The 16,741-nt window shown below is 62.8% G+C and overlaps 2 protein-coding genes across 8 annotated transcripts; one reads left to right on the forward strand and one right to left on the reverse strand.

Annotated features, from left to right (window-relative positions):
• Positions 1–80: 80 nt before the first annotated feature.
• ZNF513 (zinc finger protein 513) lies at positions 81–4,679 on the reverse strand. 4 transcript variants are annotated; one of them, XM_049818579.1, is made up of 4 exons: positions 4,593–4,679; positions 4,413–4,514; positions 1,392–1,982; positions 81–1,169 (listed from the first exon to the last, which is right to left on the reverse strand). In XM_049818579.1, exons 1-4 carry the CDS (start codon positions 4,630–4,632, stop codon positions 418–420), a joined length of 1,485 nt encoding a protein of 494 aa, XP_049674536.1. In that variant the 5' UTR covers positions 4,633–4,679; the 3' UTR covers positions 81–417. The 4 variants fall into 4 exon arrangements, with proteins under 4 accessions (XP_049674536.1, XP_049674535.1, XP_049674538.1 ...); XM_049818578.1 differs by having other exon boundaries at positions 1,392–1,985; XM_049818581.1 differs by lacking the exon at positions 4,413–4,514 and having other exon boundaries at positions 1,392–1,985; positions 4,593–4,674.
• A 1,146-nt stretch (positions 4,680–5,825) lies between these two features.
• LOC126046331 (E3 ubiquitin-protein ligase RNF19B-like) lies at positions 5,826–14,541 on the forward strand. Of its 4 annotated transcripts, none has more exons than XM_049818585.1 (10): positions 5,826–5,951; positions 6,950–7,041; positions 8,278–8,895; positions 9,421–9,611; positions 9,924–10,074; positions 10,552–10,714; positions 11,167–11,281; positions 11,459–11,596; positions 11,904–12,093; positions 12,220–14,541. In XM_049818585.1, the coding sequence occupies exons 3-10, from the start codon at positions 8,447–8,449 to the stop codon at positions 12,272–12,274; spliced, it is 1,452 nt and encodes a 483-aa protein (XP_049674542.1). In that variant the 5' UTR covers positions 5,826–5,951; positions 6,950–7,041; positions 8,278–8,446; the 3' UTR covers positions 12,275–14,541. The 4 variants fall into 4 exon arrangements, with proteins under 4 accessions (XP_049674542.1, XP_049674539.1, XP_049674540.1 ...); XM_049818582.1 differs by having other exon boundaries at positions 12,239–14,541; XM_049818583.1 differs by having other exon boundaries at positions 5,826–5,927; positions 12,239–14,541.
• Positions 14,542–16,741: the final 2,200 nt, after the last annotated feature.

Below are 16,741 nucleotides of genomic sequence, written 5' to 3' on the forward strand. Positions count from 1 at the left end.
GGAGAATAGCAGATAACAAAACTGACTGTTTAATGCTTTTATACACAATATAAATTACACTGACTGGCATGGCAACAGCCAGAGAACCAGTTCTGTTCCCCCCCCTCCCCCCCTGTTCCCCAAACTCTGGCAGAGGAAGGCTCTGACAGGCAGGTCCTGCCCACAGAGGTGCCTGGGGGCATGGCACCACTGCCGCTGGGGCAGGCACCTGAGCCACCAGTTGTGGCTTCGCCCTGCCCGGGCAGGATAGGGCTGCTGGAGACCCCGGCACACCCGTGGGCCCTACGTAAGGCAACCCTGAGCCCCCCTGGAGTCTGCTTCCCGTCCCTCCCCCAGGGAGGGCAGGGGCTGCGGCTGGGGTGCCCCAGGGCTGAGGCACCTCGGGCCCGACGCAGGGCAGCCGGGCTAAGTGCTGTCTCAGGGCAGGGCCGTGCCCACGGCTGGAGGGGCCAGGAGGGCTTTGGCATTGCGTGGGTTCACCCAGTTCTCAGCCGTGTGGCCATGGATCTTCTGGTGGCGCTTGTAGTTGTCCCAGTGACCAGTGGTGTAGGGGCAGTCCCGGCACTGGAAGGGCTTCTCGCCTGTGTGCCGCAGCATGTGCCGCTTCAGGTTCATGCTCTGGTTGCAGCTGTAGCTGCAGAGGCTGCACTGGAAGGGCTTGTCGCCCGAGTGGATGCGCCCGTGACGCTTGAGGTTGGCCAGATTGCCACAGGCGTAGTCGCAGAGCTGGCACTTGTAGGGCTTCTCGCCCGTGTGCACTCGCTGGTGCCGCTTCAGGTTGTCGAGATGGGCGGAGGCATAGGGGCAGAGTGGGCAGGCGAACGGCTTCTCCCCACTGTGCGTCTTCATGTGCCGCGCCAAGTGGTTGGGGTAGTGGGTGACGAAGGGGCAGAGGCTGCAGGCAAAGCCTTTGTCCCCAGTGCCCTTGCGGGGACTGGCGCCTGGCTCAGTGCCCAGCACTGCCAGGCTGCAGCGCCCACAGACCTGCTCGGCCAGGCCCTCATCCTGTGCGAACCCGTCGTCCAGCACCAGCCCACACATGCGGCACGTGAAGGGGAAGAGCAGCTCCGGCAGCGCGGCCGCCTCCTCACCCCGCAGCCGAGCGCAGCCGGGCAGGAAGGGGCCGCTGCCACTGCCCACATGGAGGCTCAGCTCTGGCAGCAGCGGCTCTGCGAGACAAACACAAACAGGGCCGTGAGTGGGACAGCACAGCGCTGGCAGGGCTCAGCTCTGCAAGGAGCCCCAGGCTCAGGGCGATGGTGCCCCAGCTGAGGCTGGTGGCACACGGCACCAGGGCTGGTGCAGGTCAATGGCAGAATGTGCGCCTTGCCCATTCCCCAGCCCCAGGGCTGTGCAGTGGGGAGTGTGTCCCCCATCCCCCCCCTCTTTACCTGGGTCTTTGTCCCGCCGGTGCGGCCCCTCGCCTTCGGGCAGGCGGTGGCTGAGCATGTGCCGTTTCAGGTTGCGGCTCTGGTTGCAGCGATAGTCACAGGCAGCGCACTGGAAGGGCTTGTCCTGGCTGTGGACCCGTTCATGGCGTTTGAGGTTGCCCAGGCTGCTGCAGGCGAAGCTGCAGCACGTGCAGCGGTACGGCTTCTCCCCTGTGTGTGTGCGCAGGTGTCGGGTCAGGTTCACCAGCTGAGCAGAAGCGTAGGCACACTGCGGGCACGCGAACGGCTTCTCCCCGTTGTGTGTCTTCATGTGGCGCTTGAGGTGGCTGGAGTAGTGGGAGGCGAAGGGGCAAAGCTGGCAGGAGTACACGATGCGCTGGCTGCGGCCCCCCTCGGCACCAGCACACTGCAGGCAGCTCTGCCCCAGGTTGGCAGCCAGCTGCAGCCCGCACTGGCGGCAGGGCAGCGCTGCAGGGCTGGGCTCCCCACCCTCCTCAGGGTCACTCTCCACACTCAGCTGCTGGTAGCCAGAGGAGCAGTCGTCGTCGCTCAGCGCGTATGCTGGGATGGCAATCTTCCCCACCAGGGTGTCTGCTGAGAAGACCGTGGGGATGGGATGGTGTCAGCCCAGCTGGCCCAGGCACAGCCCCTCTGCTTGTGCCACCAGTCCCAGCAGGGCCTGTCTCAAGGAGGGGACTGCAGCCAGGAGGGGCCAGGCAGATGCGCCTGCCCTAGCAGCAGCCGACAGCCTGCAGGAGCCCACCACCCTGTGCACAGCAGGGCGAGGAGCCCCACGGCCACAACCTGCCCTGACACCCTGCTGCAGGGTCTGTCCTGGGTGCCCCAGGAAACCCTGTCACCTCCACCCTGCCGCTGGCAGGCGCCAGGACATGTGGGTAGTAAGGTGGCACAGGGGTGGGTCAGGCATCGATGCGGGCACTGCAGGGCCCAGCTGGTAGGAAGCAGCAGTGGTGGGAAGGCGGAAGGTGTTGAGCTCAGCCTGACCCAGGCAGGAGGACTGGGTGCCTGTAAAAGCTTGCCCCCTCATTCTGCCACTGCCCCAGCCCTGGGGACGGCAGCTGGTCCTACTCCCATGGCCGACACCACGGGGCTCCAACACCAGCCCCACTCCATCATGCAGGAAAACAGACCTTCCCCAGCCCCACACAGCACCGCTGGCCCACGGCGGTAGGGGGAAGCCTGTGCCAGGCTCTCAGAGGGCACATTTGCTTCCCAGCTGGGCACAGACCCATCCTCCTGCAGCCCCAGGAAGGGATGACAGGAGTGGAGCCTGCTGGCCCGGTGCCCCAGGTGTGCCCCCAGGCTGGTGCTGGGGGCTGGAAGGGCAGTGACATGCAGCCAAAGCTTTGCCACTACCAGCCTCAAGCCATGCCCAGCTGTCCCTGTGCTGTGCCTGACCTTGGAGCCTGAGACCCGACAAAGGCCCACCGCCCTGAGAAGCAGCCTGGGCCCTTCCCTTCGCTGCTGCCCACCTGGTTGCATCCAGCTCCCAGAGCCCCAGGCAGGTGCAAGGGTGAGGCTGTTCCCAGGCTGTAGCACAGGGCGGCCCCTCCAGCCTCCGGTCCCCTCTTGCAAGCACTGCCTGAAGTGCAGACGTCAGAAAGGGGCATCCTGCGAGGGTCTGGCTATTGCCAGGGGAACCCTTGACCACACCTCGAGCCCCCACACTGAGGGTCTTGCCTCCTCAGCTCAGCCCTGGAGTCCAGCAGTGCCACAGCATCCCTGGAGCACTGTGCCCTGAGTGTGGCTGTGTCAGTGCTGCCCAGGTGGGACAGCATGGCCCATGGGGTGAGGACAAGGCCAGCGATGGCTGTCCTGACCTCCTCAGTGGGCCCGGAGGTGCCTGGTCCCACTTCCCAGCTGGGGCTGGCACCTGAGAGTGGGAAGGAAGGTATTTCTGACAGCAGAAGGTCTGCTGCAGAGAGCAGCTTTCAGCTCTCACAGCCGCTGGGTGGGCTTTGTCCTGGTGCTGGGCTCTGCGCACGGGCTGTGGGAAAGTGCAGCCTTCGAAGCAGAACCCCATCTGCCAAGCAGCTGGGACCACGCCTCGGCACGAGAGTGGGAGCTGCCAGCATGGCCCAGCGTGGCTGCTGAGGATGCGGACCGGAGCACAGACCTTTTGGACAGCAAGGGGACAGAGCCACAGGGCTTGGGTGGGCTGTGCCCCCCTTCTCTCGCTACTGAGTGTGTTCCCACGTTATTCACCACTCGCTGTCGAGGGCAGCGAGCGATACTCCCACCGGTCCTTGTGAGGCACCTTAATGGAGCTGGACTGGTGTTTGCTTCTCTCTGGCTGCCTCGCACCGCGGGCTGACCTGGAGCCTGGTGTGCCACCAGCTGGGCAGGCACCGGCTGGCCGCACAGAGGGGCTGGGGTGCCCGCAGGGCAGGCAAGTGGCAGGGAGCAGAGGCTGGTGGAGAGACAGCCCCGGCCCAGCTCCCCGCACCCCACGCGATACTGAGGGGTGGTGGTTGGGCAGGACCCTGCAAGGACAAGGCCCCAGCTCCCGGGTGGGCAGCAAAGCTGTGCCCCAGCAGCTTCGGGGAACCGGGGACTCCTGGGCAGAGCGGTGCAGACAGCTCCGGGGATGAGCCCTGCGATGGGGCGGCCTGCCAGCACCAGTGTCCCCGCGGCCCCAAAGCCGCCACGGAGGCCGGGGGGGCCTTAATGGAAGGGGGAGCGCTCGGGGTGGGGGGCAGTCAGTACCGGGAATCGGCGCCGGGCGGACAGAGACCAGCGGGGGCCGGGGCCTCACCCCGCGGGAAGTGATCCGGCAGGGGGAAGGCGCCCGGGGACGAAGCAGTCGCCGGGCGGGACCGCTCCCGGGTAGGGCGGCTGCCGGATGGGGCTAAGCGCAGGGGCCGGTACCGGCAGGGCCGGGCCGCGTCCCCACCCGGTGGCGCTCCCGAAGGCGGGGCGGGGCGGGGGGGGGGGGGGGGGGCGCCCAGGACCGGCCGTCCTGGCGGGGCCCTGCTGCCGGGCCCGGACGGCGGCACGCACCTGGCGGTCCCTTCTCGAAGGCCAGGCCGCGGCCCAGCAGCAGGTCGCCGGGCAGCACCAGCGCCGCTCCCGCCGTCTCCTCGGGGCCGTCCTCGGCGTCCGCTGCAACACACCGAGCGCCGCGGGTCACCGCCGGGCCGCCACCGCCGCCGCCGCCCCCCGGCCCCGCCGCGCACTCACCCTTCACCGGCTGCGGGTGGCTCTGCTTCCGCCGGGGCATCGTGGCCGGCCCCGGCCCCGGCCCGGCCCCGCCGCCCGCCCGCCCGCGGCCCGCCAGCCGCCCCCGCCAGCCCGGGGCGGCCGCCGCCGCCCCGCCTCGACCGGGCACTTCCGCTTCCGGCCACCGCGGGGCGGGGCCAGCGCCGGAAGCGGGCGCGGCGCCCCGGAAGCGCCCCGGGCACCCGGAAGCGTGCCCAGGGTCCGCCGCCTCCTGCTTCCCTCCCGGCACCGCGCCGGCATCTCCGGCGATGCGGCGGCGGTGGGGGGGCCTAGGCCGCGCCGCAGGAGAGGCAAGCGGGGGCTGGGCAGGGCCGGGTCCCCGCGGGCGGGGCGGGACGGGACGGGACGGGACGGGCGGCTGCGGGGTCCGGGAGCGGTGGCCACCGGGGTGAGGGTGGGGGGGTGTCGACGGGTCTTTGTACCCCACGGCGGGCGGCTCGGAGCCACTTTCCCCCGCTGCCCCGCCGGGCATGGCCCTGCCGTGGGCTGCCGGAGGGCTCCTGAGCCCAGGGGGAAAGCTTGGCGAGTCCTGTGCCGGGACCGGCGCCGGTGCCCGCAGCCCCGCTGGTGGCTCCGGCCGTCCCAGTGCTCGGCACGCTGTCGGCCTCTCCCGACCGGAGAGGAGCGGGAGCAGGGCCTTTGCTGGCGGGGAAAGGGGCAGGTGCCCCTGTCCGGGGAGAGCGTTCTGTGGGGAGGGCCGGCGGGGCGGGGGGCCCGGGCAGGCGGCTGCTGGGGTCGGGGAGGTGGGGGGGTCGCAGCGTCGGAGCGGGAACGTGCCCCGCAGAGCCGCGGGGACAGCAGCCCCTTGTGCGGAGGGAAGGGCTGGAAGAGCAAGGTGTCTGGGTAAGGCAGCTGTGGGAAGGAGCTGGGGACCAGCCGCTGGAGGTGGAGGGTTGAAACGACTTTGCTGCCTGCGGCACTGACGGGCTTGCAGAGCTCCGGAGGCTCCCAGCAGAGCAGGGCTGGGTGGGTCCGGAGCCCGCGTTGCCCTGGGACGAGAGGGCAGGGTGGGCAGACAGGCTGTGGAACAGGCACACAGCAGGATGCGTGGGTAGCAGTGAGTGGCAGTGCTGTGGTCTTTCAGCATCTTGGTGCTTCCAGCGCTGAGATCTGCTCAGCCTGGGTGAGGCATCTGGGGCATTTGGGAGTGCAGGGGGTGGATTTGCAGTCCTGCCCATGGTCTGATCTCCAGGGGCGACTGAAACCATCCTTTGGAGACGGCCACCGGAGTCCTGCTGCCTTGTACTGTCCTGGGAAGTGGAACAAGTCCAGTTGTGGATCAGGTTGCCCAGAGAGGTTGCATGGTCTTCGTCCTTAGAGGTTTTCAAGGCCCAGCTGGCATAAAGCCCTCAACCACAGTGCTGACCCTGATTTGGGTGGGAAGGTGGACGGGAGACCTCTTGAGGTCCCTTTCCACCTGCATTATTCCGTGATCATGGTGACTCCCGTGGGAACTGGCTGCAGAGGAAGGGGAGCCCAGCTCCCCACAGCCAGGCACGGGAGGAGAGGCAGCTGCAGAACAAGCTCAGGAGCGGCCCCGGTGTTGGGGTACTGTGGCCATGCCGTGGCTCCTCTGCAGCCATTGTCTCTGTCAGGCCTATTCCCACGGTCACAGCTCTCTCAAGGACTGCAGAGCTGAGCCCTATTGCCTGGTTCTCCCAGGAGTGCATGTGGGCAATGGGCCCCCATGCGATGGAACTCCTGATTTCACTTGGCACATCCCTGTGGTTCATAACTCCCCTTTCCAGAAAATCTCCCCCAGTTTGCGTGGCTCGGACCCCAGACACTCAGATGTGCTCTGACCCTGCCAGGCAAGGAGCCTGCTGGGCCCTGGGGATGCTGCGATAGCTTCTCGTGCAGCCCAGTCACACCTCTGCTCCCAGGGGAGCTCAGCCATCTCATGCTGTCACGTTTCCCTCTGCTTGGGTTGGTTTCCCACAGCTTCTGTCTCCGGTGTCCCAGCGTTGTGCAGACTGGGGACATCTAGGTCTTTGTGTCCTTCTTCTTGGGGAGAAGGGCCCCTGGTTACACTGCTCGGGGACTTGTTTGGCCACACCGTGGTTTGGACCATCTCCAGGGATGGCTGATGTGCAGCTGTGTGTGTGATGGGGGCAGCAGCCCTCCTCTGGCTCAGCTGTACCTTGTACTCGTCCTCTCTGATGCCTAGGTCTATGGCCTGGATGTGGTCCCCATCTACAGGACTCATTGTGCCTTCTCTGTGGCTCTATTAGTAGACCTCTGTGATGTGTCCAAGTGACTCTGGCTGTGTGAGCTGCTGCTGCTGAGCCTCTTCACAAATAGTTTTTGTTTATTTGCAGGTCCTTGAGGGAGTTGAATGTGTTGGACTTTGTGGCAGTCCCAGGGGAGCGATGGCCATGCTGTGTCGTCAGCAATGATTCCCCGCTGACAGGTACCTCGGGGCCAGAGGATGGGGCCGCTTAGATCCCTGCTGGTGCTGCTTCACTTGTGTTGCGCAGCCCTGGCCATTTAGTCAAGGTGTCGGAGTCCCTGCAGGAGCTGTGCAGGCCCTGGGTGTCTCCTTGCCGGCTGGCCCCGCTGGTCGGACAGCTGATGTCCATGGTGTTAGCGCAGCCTTTGTTGCTGCTCAGGCGCTGGCTCCCGCTGTTCTGCCAGGTGGAGTTCGCAGTGATGGCATCAGTCATGCAAGGCAGTGGTCCCACTGCCCTCCCCCATGTTTGAGCACGTTCCTTCCTGCTCTCCTCCTGCAGTACCTCCCGCGCTCTAACAACCATTTAAATCCAATCTCAGCCCGGTTTCTACGAGCTCTTCAGTTGCCACCTCACTGGAAGGTGCTTTATCACCCAGGGTGGCACAGTGCAGCACCTTATTTGTTCCCAGCAGAGCAGATGTAATTGGACTCCTTGGTCTCACCTGAGCTGTCACTAATACCTGCCTCTTCCTGTGCCAGTGCTTCTGCTCTTCTAGCTGTGCTCAAACCAGAAAACCAGCAGAGGGTGTTAGAGGTGGAGGCATGCAGCGATGCTGTGGAGGTGTAAAGCATAGGGTGCAACTTTTTGGGGTATAGATAAGGAAAGAGCAAGGAGAACAGTGGAGGGACTGGCCCTGCTGTCGGGAGGGCTTATGGTGTGGCCTCAGACTCATGAGCTCTAAGGGAACACTGACAGATTTGCCTCCTCTCTCCTGTAATCACCTGGCTCCTGGTCACTTAATTAACTGGCTCTTGGGTCCCTTGGCTTGGTTGGTTGTCTCTTCTACAAAGTCAGCAGCAGCTTGGGCGATGCAGGTTTTAGTGCAGCACTTGCGACGTGGGGAAGCACTCTTCAGAAGTGACCGTTCCCCATGGGGCTTCAGGTCCTGCTGCCCTGCATTGCAGGGTGCATGGGGGAGCTCTCTCTTCCTGGGACAGTTCAGGATACAACTTTTGCGGAGGAAGCACTTTCTCTGTGGCAGTGAGACGTTCCCTGCTGTCCTGTGAGCTAACCCTGAGGAGGAGTAGTGAGTGATGGCAGTTTTGATTTGCTCCGAGTTTTCCTCTGGGCTCCCTCCAAATAGCTGGCAGGGTGGCAGGCCCGTTGGCAGCATGGTAGTGGGGTCTCATGGGTGCCGAGGGTCTGTTCCCATGCCTGGGGCCCTGAGCTCGCTCTCACGTGCAATTCCTTCACAGGCTGAGCAGCGCCGACTGCAGATGGAGATGGTTCAGCTGTTGCCTGTGGAGAGGATGCCAGCTCTGAGGCCCAGGTAGGAGCCTGGCCATGGGGGCTGTGCTGGGGCTGGCACCTCCCTTCTGCCCTCCCTAGCCCGCCAGCAGCTGGCTGCCGCCCCAACGGGCCACCATGGAGCGGCCCACACGGGTGCCCGGGCCCCTCCGCCTCCTGGGCTTCTTTGGGCGGAAGCCGCAGGCTGTTGGAAGGGAGACATCACCAGAACTGGAGCCAGAGCTGGAGGAACCTGAGGAGATGAGCATCACGCTGCCCCTGGGAGAGGGTGGGGAGCTGGTGGAGTGTCCCCTGTGCCTGCTGCCCCAGCCTCCTGAGGCCTTTCCCACCCTGGCCTCCTGTGACCACCGCTCGTGCCGGGCCTGCCTGGAGCAGTACCTCCGCATTGCTGTCAGTGAGAGCCGCGTGCAGGTGGCCTGCCCGCACTGCCCTGCTGTGCTCCAGCCTGCTGACGTCCACCGCCTCCTGGCCGAGCCCGCCCTCCGTGACAAGTACGAGGAGTTCCTCCTGCGACGGCTGCTGGTGGCCGACCCCGGCACCCGCTGGTGCCCAGCACCCGACTGCAGGTGACCATCCAGCCCTTCGCGCAGAGCCGGGAGCAGGGGGGTGGTGTGGGTCCCCTCTTCCTGCACCAGTGGAGGCGATAGGCTTCCCCACCAGGGAGCTGGTGTGCAGAAGACTGTGCCTGTGTCCTGTGAGCCTTTTCCAGGTTCAGTCCCCTTGGGGCTTGGTCTTGTGTGGGGTTGTACCTGCTCAGAGAGATCTCCTGATCCCTGTACCGGCTGCAGAGCCTGGGCAGCTGTGTGTCTCTGCCAGGGCTGGTGCTCTCGGCCATGCTGGGCCAGTCCGTGAGGCCCCAGGGGAACTGTGGGTGCTGGATGGGGAAGGCTGTGCGGCAGTCTGAGCTGGTGAGAGTGTCTCCTGACTCTCCTGAGGAGGGGCTGCAGCTCTGCTCAGCCTGGAGCTGGGACCTGCCACTGCATGGCCTGGCTGTGCCCGGGAGGAGAATGGCTGCATGTTGTGCAGGGATGCAGGGTGGGCTGTGGGCACTGCTGGTCCCCCCCCCAACACTGACCGCCTTCTCTCCACAGCTATGCTGTCATCGCCTATGGCTGTGCCGAGTGTCCCCGCCTCACCTGCGGGCGTGAAGGCTGTGGCACCGAGTTCTGCTACCACTGCCGGCAGCCCTGGCACCCCGACGGCCCTTGTGTACCAGTGCCACCCGCCCCCAGCCTGGCCAGCCCTGCAGCACAGCTAGTCCACGTGGAGGACTTGGCCCACGGTAAGACCCTGGCCCAGGGTGGAAGCAAGCAGTGCAGGGTTTTGGCACAGCTGAGCGGCAAAGTCAGATGCCTTTTTGTACTTTCCTGCCTGTGGGGATGCTGGAGTCAGGACCCCGTGGTCCCCACTGGCTGCCTCGGTGTGGAGGCATGTCCCCCTGTGCTGGTCGAGCTGGGGGGTGTGGAGAGGGACCTTGCTGTGCCTGGCTAACCCTGACACCCATGGGACGGGCTGCAATCCTGGGACAGGGTGTGGACCTGCACTGTCCTGTCTTGCTCCCACCCATCCCATCTCATCTCCTTCCCTCCATCAGCTGAGGCCGAGGACATCAAGGTCTGTCCCCGCTGCAGTGCCTTCATCATGAAGATCAATGATGGGAGCTGCAACCGCATGAACTGCACAGTCTGTGGCTGCCTCTTCTGCTGGCTCTGCCTGCAGGAAATCTCCGATGTGCACTTCCTCAGGTCAGTGCAGGGCTGTGGGGACACGGGGTGTGCTGGGGGGGCTGGAGCGTAGGGGCTGCCAGGAGCTGAGGGGTGATTGCAGGAGCTGCCCCTGGGCTGAGGTGGGGGTGCTGTGATGCTGGGCTGGGGCTGGAGCCAGGAGCTGTGGGGCCAGGATGGGGGGCAGCAAGGCCCTGCTGAGAGCCATGGCCATGCGCAGCCAGGTTTGGGGCTGGCTGGGCCGTGGGGCTGATTGGGGTGGGAGCAGAGTGGTCTGTGCTGCTGGGTCTGGCAGGGCTGAGGGCTTGGGGCTGGCTGTCGGCACCCCACAGGTGGGATCCCAGGTGGCAGCTGGAGCTCAGGATTGGGATGGGGCAATCTGGCTTTCTGCTTCCCTGGTGGGCCCATGGGTCTCCCCCCAGTGTGAGGACGGGCTGTGCTGGTGTCTGCCTGCCCCTGTGCAGGAACCATTGGCCCAGCCCTGCTCTGTCCTCGCAGCCCCTCTGGCTGCACCTTCTGGGGGAAGAGGCCTTGGTCACGGACCCGGAAGATCCTGTGGCAGCTGGGCATGGTGCTGGGGGCGCCTATGGTGATCTCCCTCGTCGCGGGCATCGCTGTCCCTGTCATTACCATTGGGATCCCCATCTACATGGGTAGGAAGGTACTGGCAGGGGGCCCCGGAGTCCCCATGGTCCCACTCCCTGCTGAGCCTGGCAGCCCATGGCGTCAGGCCTGGACAGACATGCAGTGCTCCCTGCTGCCCACAGCGTGTCCCTGTGCCACCCCTGACTCCCCACAGCCTTTCCTTGCGGGGACCCTCTCCGCTGCCCACCCCAGCGCTCTCCGCCAGTGAGGAAGGTCTCAGCCTGGAGAGGTGGGGGGTTGGGGTGGGCAAAGGAGGAAGGGGTCTGGGGGTCCCGGGGTGTTTTCCAGGGACACCTGAGCTGTGGTGGCAGCACTGTCATGGCTGCCTGTACCTGAGGAGATGGAGGGGGTGTCTGGGCAGCTGTGGCTGCAGCTAGAGCTCTGCCAGGGCTGGGAAGAGGCCCCATCCCTGCAGGCTGTGTGCTGAGATCTCTGCAGAGCCCTTCACCTGTCTTGCTTCTCCTCGAGGTGCTGGGCCAGAGCCGGAGGAGCAGCCTGTCGGGGTGCCAGCAGTGCCTCTCTGTCACCAGCAGTGTCCTCCTCTCTCTCTTTGTGTCCCCCATCATAACAGCTGTCACCGTGGGTAAGTGTGCTGGGCCAGGGCTGAGGACACTGCCCACGTGCTGGAGAGAGTGGAGCTCGGGCCTGGGGGCCACTCCAGCGGAGTTTCTGGGGGGGAATGTCTGAGACCTGGGGCACTGGGGCTTCGCCCAGGGAGCTGCCGGTGCGGGTCAGGCAATAGCTGCCTGTCTGCCCGCAGGAGTTGGCGTGCCCCTGATGCTCACCTACGTCTACGGGGTGGTGGTGCTGTCGCTGTGTCGGAGCCGCTGGGGGTGTGGGGGTGGCCGCAGTCCGCCTGGGGATCTCGGCGTGGTGGAGCTGGAGAACCTGACCAAGCGTGAGTCCTGCGCTGCTGTCTATCTGCTGGCCTGTGCCCTTTGTTGGGCTGCACGGGCCCTGTTCCTGCCTCACGTCTCTGTGGCTGTGACATCTCCAGAGCCAGGGGCTCCCTGTGGACCCGTGTTGGTTCTGCCCTGGGTGGTGCCACGCACACCTCTGTCCCTGCGGAGAGGCTGCAGGCTGGCATCCTGGGACCAGCTTGTTTGCACACCCTGCCATGTGCCTGGTAGCCCATTCTGCTCCCTGCTCTGACGGGGAGTGGTCCTGGCAAACAGGGTGCTCGGCACCATCTCTCTCTCCACCAGTGAATGAGCTGTGGTCAGTGCTGCCCAGCCCCAGGCCGGGTGAAGACGGAGTCCTGGACACAACCACCTTCCCCAGCAGCAGCCATAGCCCGCGCCGTGGGGCAGTGTGGAAGGACCATGACAGCCAATCAGCCAGCATGGTGGCCCTCGCGGGGAGCATGGTGAGCGAGGGTCAGGACATGTCCTACAGGTGAGCTGGGACTGCTCTTCAGGGGAGGCAGAGCGCTCTGGTGCATCCCCTTCCTAACAGCCTTCCCCACTCCCGTTGTACCGGGAAGGGATGTGGTGATGTCCCCCTTTGGGCTGCTGTCCTCAGGCCCTGCGTTTGTCTGCAGGGAAGGCATCAACATCGAGGTGGAAGTGTCGATTGAAGCAGTGCCGCATCCTGCCCGGGAGCAGAGCCTGTGCAGCGCGCTGTCAGGGCAGAGTCTCTCTGGGGACTCCCTGGGAGGCACCAGTGACAGGTGCAGCACCATGGGTGTCCCTGCAGAGTGAGGGGGACTGAACAGCACTGAGACCCTTGATCCACAGAGCCCCCACCTGGGCTCCCACCTGCCACTGACACAAAGATCCCATGCTCTCCTGTGGCAGAGCTGTTCACCCTCTGTGGGGCACCACCAGCCCCATGAACTGGGTCCTGGCCCCCCCCCCCCAGGCTGGGCGGGCCCTGACTGTGCTTAGTGCTGCCTGCAGCCTGCGCCCAGCCCCATCCACCCCTTTCCCGAAGGCAGTCTTTGGCATTGGCACCGCTGGGAAATAAAACTACTCTCTGAGGGTCGGTCTGTCTCCTGCGGCACAGCCCCCATCACAGCAGGCTCTGATTGGTGCTGTTTCCCCCCCACGACGGGTACTGCAGGAGGCCAAGCAGGTGGGGTACAAGTAGGGCCAAGGAGCAGGGCAAGAGTGGGGATATTCCCTTGTGCAAACACACCAGAAAGCTGAGTGCTGCAGGTGCAGGACCAGCACAGCACATGGCTGGGAGGGTGGGATATTGCTGCAGAGCCTCAGCCAGCACCAGCAAACCAAGCAGCTTGGGTAGGGGCTGAGCCTTGCCCCAGCTGGGCCAGCCCCTGGTGCACAGTGTGTGGCACCCATGGGTCCCATCTACTTTCCTGGGGGAAGCAAGTGGCTTCCAGCAGATAGACCTCAAGTGTGGTGCAGAACAGCTGCAGCTGGGGCCCAGAGCAGCCCCTGAGGGTGGGAGGCTGCGAACTGTGCCAGGAAGAGCTGGGGACCACACAGGTCTCACTATGATGATCTGTGTCTGTATATCTGCGTCTCTGCCTGCCCGCCCCTGGCTGCTCCAGCAGTGCGTGAAGGGGTCCTAGGCTGTTGGAGAGAAGGGCTGTGCCCTGGGCAAGCTATGGGTGATGCTTTAGCATGTGGGGTGCTGCAGGACAGGGACCTGCCTGGATCCTTCTTGTGATGGGCACCCAGTCCAAAGCAGGAGAGAAAACTCTGCTGAACATCTGGTAGCGTCTCCCAGCTGGAGGAGGCACCAGCAGCGAGGCTCCCACAGCCTCCCACAGCTGCTCCCCTCCCCAGTAGCACTGGGATTATCAGGCCCCACACAGCCCTGCACTCCTGGGGGTCAGGTTAGCCACCACCATAGACAGCTGTGGTATGCCATGTCCTGCGTCGGCTTCCCTCCGTGCCCTGTGGGATGCTGGCATAGGCTGCAGGGCACCCGTTTCTATGCGTGGACAAGGACAAGGCAGTGGTGGCCAACCTGGTGCCTCCATGCACGGAGGGGATTGTCGCCTCCCACCCTGCCTGTGGGCAATGAGGCTGCCGCTGATGCATGCCCTGGACAGGCTGCAGCGTTGGGGTGGGGGCAGCTGCCTCTGTGCCCAAGCTTCTGGGGCCAAGCAGCTTGAAGTTTTGGATGCTGATTCCCACCAGGAATCCATCCTGCAGCCAGGCCAGCATGGAGGCACCATGTAGTAATGCCACAAGCTGTGGGTGGGGACCCTGAGCCAGATGGGGTGAGCAGCCTCAGGCAAGCGGGATCCTGCCTATGACCAGTCTGACTCCACGGCAGCATCCTTGGGAGAAAAAGCTGCTTCTGAACATTTAGCAGAGTCTAGCAGCACCTTGCACAGTTGTGGGGACTTGTACTGATTGTGAGGGGTAGGTGCTGCCTACACCATCACCCTTCCCCAGCCATGCATGGTCAAATGATGCTCCACACTGGTGTGAGGCACTGAGCCCAGCACATGATGGGTGCAGCTGCCATGGCAGCTGTCTCTCACCCAGAAATCATCAGGTCCCTTTCCTGGTCCCATAGCTGAAAGCCAGAGCCAACCAGGACTCCTGTGGTCCCATAGCAACCTCCATGCCCCCTGGTCCCACAGCTGCCCTTAGAGACGCACCCACTCACTCCTTTGCTCCCAAGCCACATCGCCTACTGCACAGCTGGTATAGCTGCTGTTTGCTAGTGCTCATATGTGCATGCATTGCTGGCACCACAGACACTCCCCCACCTCCTCTGCACGCACATAGAGGAAAGTAAATAGTTGAAGGTGGGGGTTTGATATGGTGACAGGACAGACTGTGATGATCAGGCACAGGGCATGGCCAAGACTCAGGTACTGCCTAGTCTCTGCTTACATGCAAATAAACCCTTTTATTCCCTTACCCATTTATTTCCCACATTTGTTCCTCCCCAAATCTCCTAAATCCCTCCCTTTTCCCACCTTTGGTTCCTCCCCTGAACATCCCATAATAAATCCTGCACTATCCTCACATGCTCTTTCCTTGCATCCCATAACATGTCCTGCACCCCTAGGCAGTCACCCTTCTGTGCTTGCAAGGTGATCCAGAGAGCTCCCAATGAGGCATGTGATGGGTTTCACGCCTGGACCATGGGGCTGATGGCTCTCCTGGGACAGCCCTCGGCGGGGCCTGGATGGGTGTCTGTGATTTGGGTCCCCGCACCTGCTCTTGTACCTCTTTGTCCTTCTGGCTTTTTGGACATTGGCCTTTGAGGGGCTGGTGCTTCCCTTCTGATGGGCCTGAGAGTAGCTGGGTCAGGTTATTAATCAAATTACTCCTCCTGCCCTCGTTTCTTTGTGCCTCCTTTGTGTCTGCAGCTGAGCTTATCACATCACCTAACAGCCTGGGCTTCCTAGTGCCTTCAGTAACCAACTCTCAGACCTCTGGTCTCTCCATGATCTGTCCCAGGCTACACCAAAACCTGGCTCCCAACCCTCTTTGCCTGCTCACCATCAAGTCCAGCTTGATACTTGCTGGCGAGTACATATTGAGGTACATGTCCCTCCCCAGTGCGCTGGTCTCTCCCTTTGCTGACGCTCAGAGCCACACCCCCCCGCATGCAGCAGAAAGAGCCCACACACCCAGGAAAACACCTAGAAAAGAAGATCACTTTGTGGTGATCCCCCCCCCCCTTTTTTTTAACACAAAACTGGCCCTTTTTATGTCCTTTTCCCATGCTCATTCCTCCCCCCCACCCCGAGTCCCCCCCTCCCCGCAAACAGCCCCTAGCAGTCCCATCTGCACCCGGATCCCACAGCGAGTCACAAGCCCTGTGGGCCAGAGCCCCTGTTGCTGCCAGGGGTGTCACCCACTGACCCCCGTGGATCCCAGGCAGCCCTAGGTCTGAGCTGGCTCCCAAAGAGGTCGCCAGGATCCCCAGCTCCTTGGCTCCTTTGCATTTGTGGAGATGAGCTGTCCTCACATAACCTGCTGGGCAGGCTTAGCAAAACTCCTGATTCTATTCTTTCAACAGCTTCAGTAGGTTAATGAAAATACCTGTAGGTATAAGGGCCTTTGATATGGCACATGACATACCCACAAAGCATTCCGATTAAAAACTAGCATGATAAAACATCAATAGAGTACACGGTAAATGGTCTAAACCCAGTTACACCTCGGTACAAATTACTAATGTGAGGTCACCACTAATGAGAGCTATTTTAGCAGACTCCACAGACACTGGTTCTAACTCCTGTATCAAAAACTTTCTTTAATGACCAAGAAGAAAGTTTAAAACCAAACCCTCTTGAAACTGATGCCTCGCAGCAGGAAAAAGACAGCAGGCACGTGACAATTCAGACAAAGTGTTTTTAACCCCACCTAGTGAAACTGCCTCTCAGAGCACTGCAGCTCCAGGCGCTCCATCCAGGACTGGGATTTAACCCTTCTGCACAAAGCTCTACAGAATCACTACTATCCCCGTTCTAAAAAGGACACATGGAAACTAGAGGGACTTCACAAATAACAAATGCTTTTAGGACTAGAGAAAATAATTCTGCTCATTCCTGTGACAATTCAGTCTGTTTATTCAAAATTTGGGGGCAACTTGGCCAGCACATTCATAGCAGGGAGGAAACATCAAGTACTGACCTGCCCCTTAGCCAGAGTGATCCTGAGACAAACCCATCTGGCAGCAAATGAAAGATGCCCTGAGAAGAAACTCACTTTTGCAAAGGAAAAAACCTCCTTGGGAAGGAAAATCTTCTCCTACTCAGGGAGCAGCATTCTAGGGGAACACATCAGCTCATCTAGAAAGTTTATGTGCACAGAGACAGTCAGCCTGAGCAGCAAGTCTGACTGCAGTGCCTGTGGGTGTTTGTGGCTCTGAACTCCCAACCCTGAGCTGGGCCACAGGAGCCCAGCCTGCATCATCCAGGGTCCAAAAGAGTTCAGGTCTGGACACATCATCACTGGAGAGCCACTAGACAGAGGGGCTTAAGCTCAGGGCCACCAGGGAAGAGGCTCAAAGATGACACGAGATGCACCCATCCAGGCTGGCAAGGCATGGGCTGACTGAACTGCACAATCCGAGACAACTGGCCAGGACCAGGAAGGTGGACTAC

The sequence above is a fragment of the Accipiter gentilis genome, chromosome 16, assembly GCF_929443795.1.
Source record: "Accipiter gentilis chromosome 16, bAccGen1.1, whole genome shotgun sequence".
Lineage (NCBI taxonomy): Eukaryota > Metazoa > Chordata > Aves > Accipitriformes > Accipitridae > Astur > Astur gentilis.

Coding starts and splice junctions, on each gene's coding strand:
- LOC126046331 (XM_049818582.1), top strand. CDS start 8,447: ATGGAGCGGCCCACACGGGTGCCCGGGCCCCTCCGCCTCCTGGGCTTC. Junction 8,896..9,420: donor TGCCCAGCACCCGACTGCAG/GTGACCATCCAG, acceptor TTCTCTCCACAG/CTATGCTGTCATCGCCTATG. Junction 12,094..12,238: donor GGTCAGGACATGTCCTACAG/GTGAGCTGGGAC, acceptor GTTTGTCTGCAG/GGAAGGCATCAACATCGAGG.
- ZNF513 (XM_049818577.1), bottom strand. CDS start 4,632: ATGCCCCGGCGGAAGCAGAGCCACCCGCAGCCGGTGAAGGGTGAGTGC. Junction 1,986..4,412: donor CTTCGAGAAGGGACCGCCAG/GTGCGTGCCGCC, acceptor CGGTCTTCTCAG/CAGACACCCTGGTGGGGAAG. Junction 1,170..1,391: donor CCGGCGGGACAAAGACCCAG/GTAAAGAGGGGG, acceptor TTTGTCTCGCAG/AGCCGCTGCTGCCAGAGCTG.